Source organism: Mya arenaria, chromosome 17, assembly GCF_026914265.1.
Source record: "Mya arenaria isolate MELC-2E11 chromosome 17, ASM2691426v1".
Classification (NCBI taxonomy): domain Eukaryota; kingdom Metazoa; phylum Mollusca; class Bivalvia; order Myida; family Myidae; genus Mya; species Mya arenaria.
The window spans coordinates 9,606,217-9,620,543 of NC_069138.1; the positions used below are offsets into that span (position 1 = coordinate 9,606,217).

Below are 14,327 nucleotides of genomic sequence, written 5' to 3' on the forward strand. Positions count from 1 at the left end.
GTGGACATTTTTATTTGAAAAACACAATGCATATAGCAGCATTTTAAGTATCAATTTAAGGCTTAATTTGGTGTTTTTATTGTTCATTTACGGCCAAATTGGGGTACGGCGGGACGTTGTCCCCCACCCCCGCGCTTGCTCCGACCTTGAATTATGCCCGGTTATGCTATATTACTCTCGACTTTTACACCATCATTCTACTATCATGCTATATAATTCGGGCAGTTTTATTATTAGAGAATTGAATATTATAGACATAAAGGGGATCGCTTATGTTTTTGGACACAATATGCGTTTTCCCGGTTATGCATCTGAAACCACTTATTTTATAATTATTCTACTTTTTGATACGGAAATTGGAAAAAATAATACAATTTGAGTATAACGAACGTTCTTATTGTAGTGGGGAGCGAACCCGCGCCGGTATAGTCAAGAAAAAAAGAAGAAAACCACTCCGTTACAAGACTTTTACTATGCCATTTGTAGCTGACTGATATTTTAACTTTTATTTAATACATGGGTAGCATCACGTGATAATGTCCACCATCTAATCACGCTACAACCTTTGTTAAAAAAATGTGGAATTAAAATACAATATTTAAGCGAATATCAATGTTTACTGAAGGGTTCAAGCTGGAAAAATCTTAGTTTTAAAACCATGAGCGGTCCTTTTTAGGCATGAGACATTGAGAAAAGATTAAAATTACCGCGCACATGTAAATACCGGTCGCTAGGTGGGGTAAAAAACATGTATCCGGAATAAACTCTAATAGGGCGAATTACACCAATTCGGAAGTGACTGTTTATATTTATTATTTTTAAGCACATGAAAGTGAATCAAAGCCTGATTATACCATCTCAGACCATTGGCTCCTTTCCATCTGCATTAGGTTTTGAAGCTTACTGGTTTGTGATTTCAAACACAGACTGAACATGCTGTAATTAACTGGATCTACTTTTTATTGTTTACATCTTCACCGCATCGTTTGTACTCCTACACCGGATGTTGTCACTTTATCGAATACATTGTGGTTACGTTCAACCGATTTTATTTTATTTAATTTTTAATAACATAGTTTAATGCTTAGTACATAAGTAAAATTTTCCTCCCCTATATAGTGTTTGGGTAATGAAACACTAGAAAGCAGTGCAATTTCGCGTTAGAATTGGTCGATTGATTTTAAATTATATAGGAAATTTATTTAGTGGTATATAACCTCCCATTACACCTCAAAATGATTAGTTATTCCACACCACGGTTCATTGGTTCTGTACTTTTCGTACTATTTATATATTGACCAAGGTTAGGTAGAACGAAAACCAGTCTTAGGCGAACTTGTATGGACGAAGGGAAAACAAACATGTTGATTGAATGAAAAAAGGGCATTTATTCAAAAAAGTGTTCTAAACTAATATATATACACATGTAGTTTTTCCAAGAGATCATATCTGGGTGGATAAAACACCTGTTTTAAGGTCGCCGCCCCGTTATCATTCGTCCATATAACAAATAAAGTACTGAGGTAATGAAAGTCACAAAGGAATAACCTTGAATTCCTGGAATCACTGTACAAATAATCAAAAATGTATTAAGTTTGGCGAGGCAATCGCCCACGCCGAAAAATATCTGAGAACGGCCAAGAACAATGTCATTGGCTTAGGTGTGTCACGTGATGAAATCTAGTCAAATGATTGGTTAAAATAATAAACAATGCTAAGAAAATACCCTAACGGTTAAATAGGTGACACACAACTAATAGTTTATTTGTTCAAGTTTATAAATGATTTTATGTTTTTCCATAAAATTTCATTTATCATGTATGTATGTATGTATGTGATGATTAATTGAAATGTTGCCGATCGGCGTGAAAAATATACTAGTAAATAAAGTTCACAAAGTATTTAGTGTTAAAGCTGCACACTCACAGAATGACAGTTTTGATTTTTGCTCTCTCAGAATAACCTGATTTTGGTTTCAGTGCTTACAATTCAGTTATATAAGACAACTCACAATAGAGCAGATCTCAATTATTACAAAAAACTTCCGAAATTTTCGTTTTTCTTAAATTTGTAACGCTATTTGTCATAAAACATCAATTTCGATTATAAATATGAAAAACTACAAAAAAAAAAATAAAGTTGACAAACGGTCAATCTGCGAAAGTGCAGCTTTACAAGAGCACTTTATAGAAACTAGACATAATGTGATACTAAATATACACACTATGAACTGGGAAACCATAATGCGTCATACGCTATTTTTAAACGGGTAAACTCAGCTCATATTCTTTTAATCGTGCAGAATGATGTATTATCGGCCTCATGGTAGCTCGCATTGACTTTTCTAAACTTATTTTGTGGAAATTATGATTTTGCCGATTGTGTAAGCACCTGGTGTCTAGTCCCTTTAACAAAGACTTCAAATCCGGAAAAGGCAGGATTTTTTACTGAAGAAATAAATCGATTTTTATGTATTAATATAACTTTAAGTGTTTATGCTCGTTGTTTCGCCAATTTGATCGATGGAAGAACACTCGCTGGAAATAAGTTATTTAATAAGAAAGCTACTGAAGAAAACAAATACCAAGTTAGTATCATGGCGTTAACTAACTTTAAAATTACCAGTTCGCTCTGATATTTTTCAAGATAATTAATTGTAGATGACTTGTACGCCAAAACTGGCTGTGTTAGTGGTGTGTTAGCTTATTTATACTCGCACTCGGGCTTTGCCCAATCGGCGACTGCCCCGATAAGATTGTTAGCCATTTGAGGTTTTTGTAGTCGAGTGCACAGACAGAATATAAGCCATGTAAGCTATTTATAGCTATCCTGGTTCTTAAATGTACACCAGTTTACATCACACCGTCTCCGTGACCTTATGGTTAGGGCGTCCGCCTACGGAGCGGGAGGTCGTGGGTTCGATCATGGGTCGCGTCATACCGAAAGACGTTAAAAGTTGGTACAAGTAGCTCCCTTGCCTGGCGCTCGGCATTTAAAGGGTAGTGCTGGGAAAAGTGGTGTACTCAGTACTGGTTCAATCCAGGAAAGTTGTATCCCGTGTATCGGTGCTTTACACCGAGCACGTTAAAGAACCAAGAGGTCTCTTCGCAAAGAGCTAGGGTATCGCACCCGGATCTCATGTATCTCACTCTGTTTCTTCAAGTCTTCCAATGTCTGGATTTGACTGCGAATTGCTGTCACTTCTATCTCATGTCACCTATGGCATTTAAACACAATTTAAGTCGTGATGGCGTCACGGCGGGGTCAAGCCATAATGCAGCCAATGGGCGCGGGCAGACCTTGATAAACTCAAATAAACAAACAAACATCACTGTCACACGGGACCCCCATTTATCGTCCCTCCAGGACGACGAATAGTATTTTTAATGTTGCGGCGGGGAATCGAACCGGCGAACCCTGGATTGAGGGTTAAGGGTGTAAGCTTTGGCCAAAATTTCAACTTGACGGAATTATCATACATCACTGACTCTATTCAACGTATATGTCCGTTATCTAAACTCGTAATACGATTAGCTACATCGTTCATTCAATACCGCCAGACTGTATGCGTTAAAAGTGAATATAGAAAAACACATGGTGTACATGGATGTCATGTTAATTAATTATCTTACTTTCCAGGTGTCTTTGCATTATCTACCCGATTACAAAAACCCCTGCTGGAAAGTTCCGATCCAATCTCCACCAATCAGATGTATTCCGTACTTCTATCTGATTGGCTGCGCGAAGTGCGGTACCACGAATCTTTGGGAAACAATCGTAAAACATCCACAAGTCGCTGATACGGAAAAAGAGACTGGCCACTGGATTAATAGGAAGAGGTTCCAAGGTATTTACTTAGCTTTCTGTGCTTGTCCCCAGTGTGTGTATACCACGTGATAAATGACGTCATATATGCGACGTCAGAGATTAATAGGAGGAGGCTCCAAGGTATTTACTTAGCTTTCTGGGCTTGTCCCCAGTGTGTGTATACCACGTGATAAATGACGTCATATATGCGACGTCAGAGATTAATAGGAGGAGGTTCCAAAGTAATTACTTAGCTTTCTGTGCTTGTCCCCAGTGTGTGTATACCACGTGATAAATGACGTCATATATGCTCCGTCGGAGATGAATAGGAGGAGGTTCCAAGGTATTTACTTAGCTTTCTGGGCTTGTCCCCAGTGTGTGTATACCACGTGATAAATGACGTCATATATGCGACGTCAGAGATTAATAGGAGGAGGTTCCAAAGTAATTACTTAGCTTTTTGTGCTTGTCCCCAGTGTGTGAATACCACGTGATAAATGACGTCATATATGCGATGTCGGAGATTAATAGGAGGAGGTTCCAAAGTATTTACTTAGCTTTCTGGGCTTGTCCCCAGTGTGTGTATACCACGTGATAAATGACGTCATATATGCGACGTCAGAGGGAAACAATAAAATAAAGACTTAAATCAAAGATAACTTTTCTTTTACTACATCATTTTAAATAACACAAAGGGCAATCTATGCCGCTTAAATAGCCCCGCCTTCGGCCTTTTACCAGAGTTTGATTGAGAGTGTATTCTCTTAAGACACTTCGACAAACCTTCACAATACGACCGTCTAACGAAGCACAGTTTAAACATTATTTTGGAAACAGGTTTGTCAAAGTGTTTGAAGAAACTAGTTACCTAATCAAACTCCGGTAATGAAAGTAAGGCGGGGCTTTTCAAGCGGCATAGACAGCCCTTTGTTTCATTGCCTACCTACCCTACCTGTTTTTGAAAAGCATGTTACCCTCACCAAATCATTGTTTTGCCTAAGGTTGTTTTTGCCTTGTCAGTCGTCATTTCTTATCTGAGTTATTTTTTATGATTAACATTGTGACATTTTTCAGAACTTGTTAAAGGTATCAATGTTGTCAACGTCATTATTGTTAAAGTGACACTCTTTTTCAAAATCAATACCTACACATGTAAAACAAACATAATTTTTGAGTGATACGCCCTCAACTACTTACTAAATAATGAATTTATGGAAAATATTAATAACTATTAACAATATTGTCACCGTGTTTTTAATATCTAAAAACGCAAAAATAATAAATGATTGGTGAATGCTAAAATATTTACTGCGATCTACTTTCGTCTCTTAAGTTAGAAATACTGTGTTTTCTGCACATTTCTTTTAAATTAAACTCATTATCGTTCATAAGCAGCATTGCTTTTGACATTTCTTCATCCTTAATGGTATATTAAAACAATTGTATTAATCAGGTTAAATCTTATTTGGGAGTAATAGTGCATCAACTTTTAAATAGTTACTGCTCCGAAAGTTTAAAGCTGCACTCTCACAGATTGAACGTTTTGACAACATTTTTCTTTTTTGTCTTGGAACGAGCCAATTTTTGCAAAAATCCATGGAAACCAGTTATATAATACTGCTGACAAAAAATTAGATCGCAGATTTTTATATTTAAGTTCAAAATTTGATGTTTTATGTTGTTGTTTTTCTTAAACCGTTAGTAACGGTTTAAGCCATTAACATTAGTTTTCGAACGGAAATATGAAAATCTACGATCTGATTTTTTTGTCAGCAATCATATTGGTTTGCAGATATTTACGCAAAAAAATTGCTCTTTCCTTGACAAAAATGGTATATCTGTGAGAGTGCAGCTTAAAGGGATACACTTGTGGTCTGCTGTTTTTCTTACAAGCATTATCGAGAGGTATGTAGACTATTAGTGTCCCTAGCCCCTTAAAGGTGCACTCTCACAGATGAACCATTTTGACAAGAGTTATATATATATATATTCTTAGATTGAACCAACTTTCGCGTAAATATCTCATAACTACTGATATAAGACTTGCAATCCGATCGCACTGTACTCTCACAGATTGACCGTTTTGACAACTTTCTATTATATTTTTTTTGTCTTAGATGAGCCAACTTTTACGTAAATGTCTGAGAACCCTTGATATCAAATATGACTAATGAGATCGCAGCTTTTCATATTTACGTTCGAAAATTGCTGTTTTATGCCGAGAAACTCATTTTTCTTAAAGCGTTACTAGTGCATTTACACACAATTTTCGAACGGAACTATTAAAAACTGCGATCTAATATTTTATCACCGTCTTATATCACTGCTTTTCAGATATACATTTAAACGCAAATATTGGTTCCTTCCAAGATAATATTTTTTTTTAAAAATCAAGCATCAAAACCAAAAAAGCTATCGTATGATTAAGGTACAGCTAAAACAAAATTAGCCTTTATCATTTATTTAAGTAGTAGTAGTAGTAGTAGTAGTAGTAGTAGTAGTAGTAGTAGTAGTAGTAGTGGTAGTGGTAGTGGTAGTGGAAGTGGTAGTGGTAGTGGTAGTGGTAGTGGTAGTGGAAGTGGTAGTGGTAGTGGTAGTGGTAGTCGTAGTAGTAGTAGTAGTAGTAGTAGTAGTAGTAGTAGTAGTAGTAGTAGTAGTAGTAGTAGTAGTAGTAGTAGTAGTAGTAGTAGTAGTGGTAGTAGTAGTGAAACAAAGATAACTTATCTTTTTCTACACTCTGGTAAAAGACAGAATGCGGGGCTCTGTAAGCGGCGTAGACTGCTATATGTTTCATTTAAATGGTGAAGAAGTAGAAAGAATCAGTAGAGCATTGGAGTGTGAATCGGACAACCCGGGTTCGATTCCCGGGCGTACCAGATCACGTCTGTTGTGATTGGTTATGAAATAGTTTCTACGACCATTCTCACTGTACGATTGCCCCTTGCATGTACAGAAGTTGTCAGTTCCTTGCAGAGGTGAAGGCACCTAGTACTGGTGAACCTCCCAGGATAGATGTGCGGTGATTGAACTGTCAATCTGGGACCCTTCAATGTGCACACGCCGGGACTCGGAGTATAAACTACTAACACCACCACCGACAGGCATTATTTGCCTGCCTTTCAGTGCGCTAGTCGCTTTGATTCAAGATAACAGAATGCTCAATAACCATTGAATGAATTTGCATTTCAGGAAAGCCGTTCCATTGGTATCTGGAATTCTTCAAGACCGCGGTCACAAAGGTTAAAACAAAAGTCGACAGCACAGGATTTCATCCATTGATAATCGGTACGACTTTTACTCAATTGAAGACATTAGTAAGAATTCAGAAATGTGGGTCACCGTAGTGCTTCAATATAACAGTCGAATCCCGTTGGCACGAAATCCCAGGGAACGGCGAAAATACTTCGAGCCTCTGGAAGTTCGAGCCAAGCGGACATTCTTACCTTCAGTAGAAAGAAATTGGTCCTTTACATCCAGTTCGAGCCAATGAGGAAATTGAGCCAAGCGAGTTCGAGCCAACGGGGTTCGACTGTATTTAATAATTGAAAATGAAAAGGATAAGCCAATCTTCAGAACTTCAAATATAAAATGGTTGAGTACATCTTACTGTCTACAAGAGCTGTCACTGTAGAGTCCCCATGCAGGGTTATTGTATCAGTTTATCATTGTAGATATAATATTTTTTTTATCTGCTTTAGGTGACGGGAATCCATCGTTGATTGCCTTCAACGATTACTGGAAGCTCGATCCTGCAAATGCCCGTCACCTGTCGGAGCCCACCTTTACCAACGCCAACGCCCTCTATCGACTGAATCCCCAAGCCAAAATAATCGCCATCTTAAGAGATCCCGTGAAAAGGTATAAAACTTAAAAAATAGTAATTTCTGTATTTTTTTAGCTAAACTTGGTTTTATTATGTTGTTCATAGTATAGTGTATCATTTCGTGGTCATTTGGTCTCGTTGAAGGCCATAAGCTGTTTGTTTTAATGTATTTCAATTTAGGAATGAATTGCACGGTTGATGTCATTGTCTGGATATGCACGCAGTTGGGCCGGTTAAAGCGTGTGGGCAACGATTGACAAGACATAATTATCCAATTATTTTGTTTCTTATTTTTATAATTTTCTGAATTTTTTGTTCTTGTTTATTTTCAGATTAATATCGGAGTACAATTACTTTAACTCAACCAAATTTAAAAAGTCGTCAGAACATTTTCACTCCTTGGTTCAGCATGAAATACAAGAATTCAAAACTTGCAGTATGAAGCAGACGCTACGTCACTGCGTGTACATTAAACACAACGAATCTAAATTCGGCGTAGGTATTTTAAAGCTGCACTCTCACAGATTGAACGATTTGACAACTTTTTTTTGTCTTGTAGGGAGCCATTTTTTGCGAAAATCCATGGCAACCAGTTATATTAGACTGCTGACAAAAAATAAGATCGCAGATTTTTATAATTATGTTTAAAAATTGATTTTTTTTTGCATTTTCCTTAAACCGTTAGTAACGGTTTAAGCCATAAAACATTGATTTTCGAAAGAAAAAATGAAAATCTAGGATTTGATTTTTTTTGACAGCAATCTTATATCATTGGTTACAGATATTTAAGCAAAAATGCTCTTTCCAAGACAAAAATTATTTTTTTTTTATTAAAATGGTATATCTGTGAGGGTGCAGATTTAATAGAACCTATAATGTAATGCAAACGTTTGCATGGAGACTTAAAGCCGCACTCTCACAGATTGACCGTTTTGACAACTTTTTATTTATATATTTTTGTCTTTGAAAAAGAAATATTTTACGTAATTGTCTGGACACCTGCTGACAAAAGATCAGATCGCAATTGTTTTTTTTTTTATTTTTACGTTCGAAAATTAATGTTTTATTGATAAAATTGTTAATTACGCTTTAAGAAAAATGATTTTTTTAGCATTATTATTATCTTACAATTGAAATCTGTTCTATCGTGGGTTGTCTTATATGACTCAATTGAAGGCATTGCTACCCAAACAAGCTGATTGTGGGAAAAAATGTCCAAACTGTCAATGTGTGTGAGTGCAGTTTTAATGACCCTTTCAAATTGCTTATGGTGAGTGTGTGTGTGTGCGTGCGTGCGTGTGTGTGTGTGTTTTAAAAAAAAAGACATATTAAACGTGTACATTGTACAAATCCATTGATGACTAAGCAAACAAGAAGAACAGTAAATGTTTATGAAAACACAATCTGTTACTGATTTTTCCAAGTGATTCATTAATATTCGGGGCATTTGAGCGCCCCAAAAAACTCTGTTCAAAATCTGACTACATTAGATGCATGGTTAAGGGTTGGCCACAATGCAATAGTGGGTAGGAGAGCTCAAAAACTAATACGTTTAAAAAGTTTATGTTCTATTTAGTTTTGAGGGACGATCTTTTTTGGGAGTGACACATATATTACTGGTGACATGTTTTGGGGTAGTAAGGAGTTAAACAAATTTTACAAAAAAATAATTTATAAGATTTTGAATCAAAAGGTATTCACATTAGTTCGGAAAAGTCTGTCATGGTTATTACATTGTTTGTATGTCAACATGCCCCAAATGTAACAATCTCTTGAGAGTTGTTGACGATATCTTGTCAAATAAGAAAGATATAGAAAAATAATGAAAATAGTGGATGGAATTTATTTCCGGGTAACAAAAATGCATATATCTTTTTTTAAAATAGCTGCAATCAACACACAGCCCTAAGACATTTTTGATTGGTCAGTTCCGATAAAGTTGACTCATTAACATATTATTTTTGTATTAAGACATTTCCAGGAAAACGTATATGTTTTTTGATTGGAAATCTGATAAATATGCTTTCGTAAAAATAGCTCAACTCCTAATTGTACAGCTTTTCATGTTGCAACGGATATATGAATCATGTTCATTAAATATTGAACATTAACACCATTTAGATATTGTTTTTTTTAACAATTCAAATTTTGGTCCTTCAATCGACTTTTGCATCGCTGCTGATTAATTTAGATCTAAAACTCAGACAGTGTACAGGTATACACCAACCATGTCTCATTTACATATACGTCATAGGACCGAGTGCACTGATCTTAAATTAATTTGAATGGACCAAGATCAAATGCAATGAACATTCTAAGATGTTTTTCTCTTTTGCTCATCTCTTAGCCCAGGCTTTATGAAATACGTTTATTCGTTGCATGGGATCAAATATTACTGACCGCAGCAGATTCAAATTCAAATTCAAATTATTTATTTGTAAAGATTTAGACAGCTGATTGCTTAATTCAAGTACGTTATATAGTTTAAACGTACGGCAGGAATTTGGAGTGGCCGGATAATACAGGTTGCCGCTCAATACAGGTGACCGTACGACCAGGTTTGACTGTAGCATGAATCTATGAAGTTAATCGAATACGGGTGCATTTGCGATCACTGTTGAGATCTTTGTTTGCAAAATCAAGTTGATCCTGCTAGGATTATGTGCTATGTATTAAGGCTTTTAAGAAAAGAGACATTATATTGCTATTAAATGTGTTAGTTTTGTGTATATCATATGTATTGTTGGTATAGTTACTAAAATATCCATATGCATGACTTATATGTTACATGCATTACTTATTTGTTACATGCATTACTTATTTGTTACATGCATTACTTATATGTTACATGCATGACTTATATGTTACATGCATGACCTATATGTTACATGCATGACTTATATGTTACATGCATTACTGATATGTTACATGCATTACTGATATGTTACATGCATGACTTATATGTTACATGCATGACTTATATGTTACATGCATTACTGATATGTTACATGCATGACTTATATGTTACATGCATAACTTATATGTTACATGCATAACTTATATGTTACATGCATGACTTATATGTTACATGCATGACTTATATGTTACATGCATTACTGATATGTTACATGCATGACTTATATGTTACATGCATGACTTATATGTTACATGCATGACTTATTTATCACTTGCATGCCATTCTTTCATTTTTTCATTCTGTGTTTATAACGATGAGCTGTATATGGTTAAGTGAAATAAACATTCTGTTCAGTTATGTTTTGTTCTATGTAAAGAGTATTACAATCTGTGAAAACACTACTGAATTCTATTTTCAGCGCGTATGGCTGGGCTTATATGCAGTATTTTTAGAGGACTATTATCGTGTATTTCCACGAGAGCAAATACTCGTGCTATCACTGGAAACTTGTAGTCAAGACTTCGCCCTTTGCCTACAGAGGACGTACGACTTTCTAGAAGTTGGTAAGTTAATGCCATCTTTTGTTTCATTTGTTTATTTGCTTCACTGGATGTTTTCCAAAATATTGTAGAAGGAAGATAAATGAAAGGTTATCACCGATTTGATATGTAATCGAATATGGCAGATGTACAAAATACACATTCACAGACAGGCAGACAGACTGCCAGGCGGGGGGAGTAGGCAGGTAGGGATGCAGGCAGACAGGCAAACAATCTGATAAGAAGGGAAACAAACAGGATGACGGACAGAGATAGATAGATAGACGGAGGACGGACGAACGGACATACAGAGAAACAGACATGCATATAGACGGACGGACAGACAGTACACAGACATATAGATACATACATACATAACACAATATAAGAACTTAAGAAAATATCAAATCAGGCATTTCATAGAAAAATATCAATATATATTTTTATTGAAGTGTTACATCATGACAATGTAAGACTTAAGCCTTATGTTGTGCTTTAAGCGACCAAGCTCTGACACAATTAACATTTAAACTGACGAATACGATTGTTTACATGACACTCGTAATTAAAATCATTACATGCACATGTATAACAAACATAAAATTTGAGTAACAAACCTTTAAATACTTTCTAAATAATGCATTTATGGAAATTATTAATTACTGATAACAAGATTGTAACCGTGTATTTTACAGCTGAAAACGGAGAAATATTTAATGACTGGTGGGTCCTAAAATATTAACAGTCATCAACTATCGTCGAATAAGATAATAATACCGCTTTTCTTTACCTTTCTTTCCGTTTAAACAAGGTGATCTTCATCAGAACCATTATTTCGATGTTGATTCATCCTTTTCGGTAAATTAAAACAATTGTATTTATTCTGGAACATCTTATTTGGAAGTAAGAGTGCATCTTTAATATTTACTGGTCATTTTTTCAGCACCAATTGACCTAGAAACTATACGAGTATGGTTAAACCAATCGGAGATAGCCAACCGGGGGCCTAGCAAAGTGACCATGTTAGATTCAACGAGACGAATTGCAGAACAGTTTTATGAGCCATACAACGCCGACCTCCTCAAATTGATGGGACCTGATTTCAATTATACCTACACAAATGAGGTCTCATGATGTTGGGATTCAATGGAGAATCACTGGCACTGGATTTTCAAACACAATCACTTTATTTTTCAAAAAAATTTTTTTTATATAATTCCAAACTAAAAATCATAATATCAAAAAAATGAAAAATATTTTTTTTATAAATATATATAAACAAAACAAAATGATTAATTATACAAAAATATTTTTTAATATTTTTCACATTTCTGGTTTTAACTTTTGATTTGGAATTATTAGATTTTTTTTTTGATTTTTTAAAAAAATGATTGAGTTTGAAAATCCGGTGCCAGTGAGGAGAATATACGAAACTACAGTCCCCGAATTTTGTAATTCACGCGTTTGAATATCTTCAGATGATAAAAATAGACCATACATATCGTTTAACTTTCTAGTGCTTGGCACCACAACGCATAAAATAACCTTACGAAACACCACATGTACGTGTTTATGTGCTTGTGTTATAAATTTTGCAGTGAGCATTTAACACGACATAGTAATTTCTGTAAGGAACTACATTCCCCGATTTTTAAAAACCTACGCGTTTAATTCTCTTTAGAGGAATAAAATAGACAATACCAACTGTTTAATTTTCTAGTGTTCGGCACCACAATGCCTTACAAATTGTTGTGGATTCACTTTATTCATATGACAACGGAGGGGGGTAAAGTCTAAATATTCTATCCGTTTGGATACTTACATAATATTAAAAATAATGTGATAAAATATTTTCGCTTAAAGTTTGCATAACACATCAAAACATAACCCAAGGGTATTTCATTAACCTTTGCAACGGTAATATATAGACATTTATTAAACATTTTTAATTATGTCCTTCTCGACCCGCTTTATCTTGATAACGACCATCATTTTCAGTTATATAAATATTTGTTTTAATATCCAATGTGCAATAATGTTTCATATTGAAATGCTATACATGAGATCTTAAAACATGTGGAATACAAAAAGCAATGAAGAATATATGATATATAGTTATAGGTTACAAAAATAACTAACAAAGAATATAAGAAAATATTATTGTAAGCCTTGTTTTAAGTCAGATTGTCTATTATACATATAAGACCTACTTAAATTATGATAAATATTTTGTACTATTTATATAATGAGTCGTTATTTCTTCAAACTCTTTTAAAAAAATAAATGCATTTCTAAGCAACTGTTCAAAATATTAACTATTTAACCCATTTGTTAAACTGTTTAGCTTTTTATATCTATTGTATGTATGAACAGACTGCATTGGTTTTATTTAAGAATGGTTAAAACCAGAATGGTGCAGATGAAGATTTGTTTACTTTCTGGACAGACATGAAAGAAATGAATTTTGTGTTATGTTTGAAATATTGAATATACCGATCACTATAGAAAGTATTCGAAAGGCAATTAAGGAGTTGAATACTAGCAAAAGTGGCGATCTGGATATGCGCTTAAATGATTTTTTCATTCATGGTAGAGGTATACTCTTATTGCTACCTTCCCGTTTTCAAAGATTTTTGATACTCGTCATTTCCCAGATGAAATGTCTGAAGGCTTAGTCGTGCCATAACATGAGAAAGATAGCATAAATGATGGAAACATCTATAGGGAAATAACGCTTTCACACGAATATTGATTAACAGACTTACTGATTGGGCCAAAAGATACGCGCTGTATTTTGAAGCATAGGCTGTTATAGATTAAATATGGATACCGTTGAGACATTTTTTTTGTATTTTATGGTTTGAAAACACATGTTCTTAATCCAGGAAACAACTGTTTTGTGTTTTTGTTGACTTTGCTAAAGCTTTTGATTATGTTGTTAGAGATAATCTTTGGTGCAAACTTATTAAGTTATGACTTTGTGGGAGTATATGTGATATAATCAAATCTATGTATTCGTCGTTTAAGTCTAGAGTGAAATCTAGTAATAAGTTGGGAGAAATGTATGGATGTGTGGTAGGTGTATGACAAGGAGAATGCTGATCTCCTTTTCTGTTTTCTATGTTTTTAAATGATGTAGAATCAGTTTCTGTGAAAAATGTTTTGATGTATTGATATTTAAGCTTTTTTTATTCTGCAGGTTGATGATATTGTTCTATTTGCTAACACTGCGTTAAAATTA

The 14,327-nt window shown here is 34.7% G+C and overlaps 1 protein-coding gene across 1 annotated transcript in view; it reads left to right on the forward strand.

Moving 5' to 3' along the window:
* Positions 1-12,220, forward strand: part of LOC128223179 (carbohydrate sulfotransferase 15-like) — a 12,793-nt gene extending 573 nt beyond the window's left edge. The window contains exons 2-7 of the mRNA XM_052932472.1: positions 3,640-3,847; positions 6,997-7,092; positions 7,506-7,665; positions 7,963-8,125; positions 10,966-11,110; positions 12,030-12,220. Of these exons, the coding sequence (XP_052788432.1) occupies positions 3,640-3,847; positions 6,997-7,092; positions 7,506-7,665; positions 7,963-8,125; positions 10,966-11,110; positions 12,030-12,220 (963 nt within the window). The remainder of the gene's footprint in view (positions 1-3,639; positions 3,848-6,996; positions 7,093-7,505; positions 7,666-7,962; positions 8,126-10,965; positions 11,111-12,029) is intronic.
* The last annotated feature ends 2,107 nt before the right edge of the window (positions 12,221-14,327 follow it).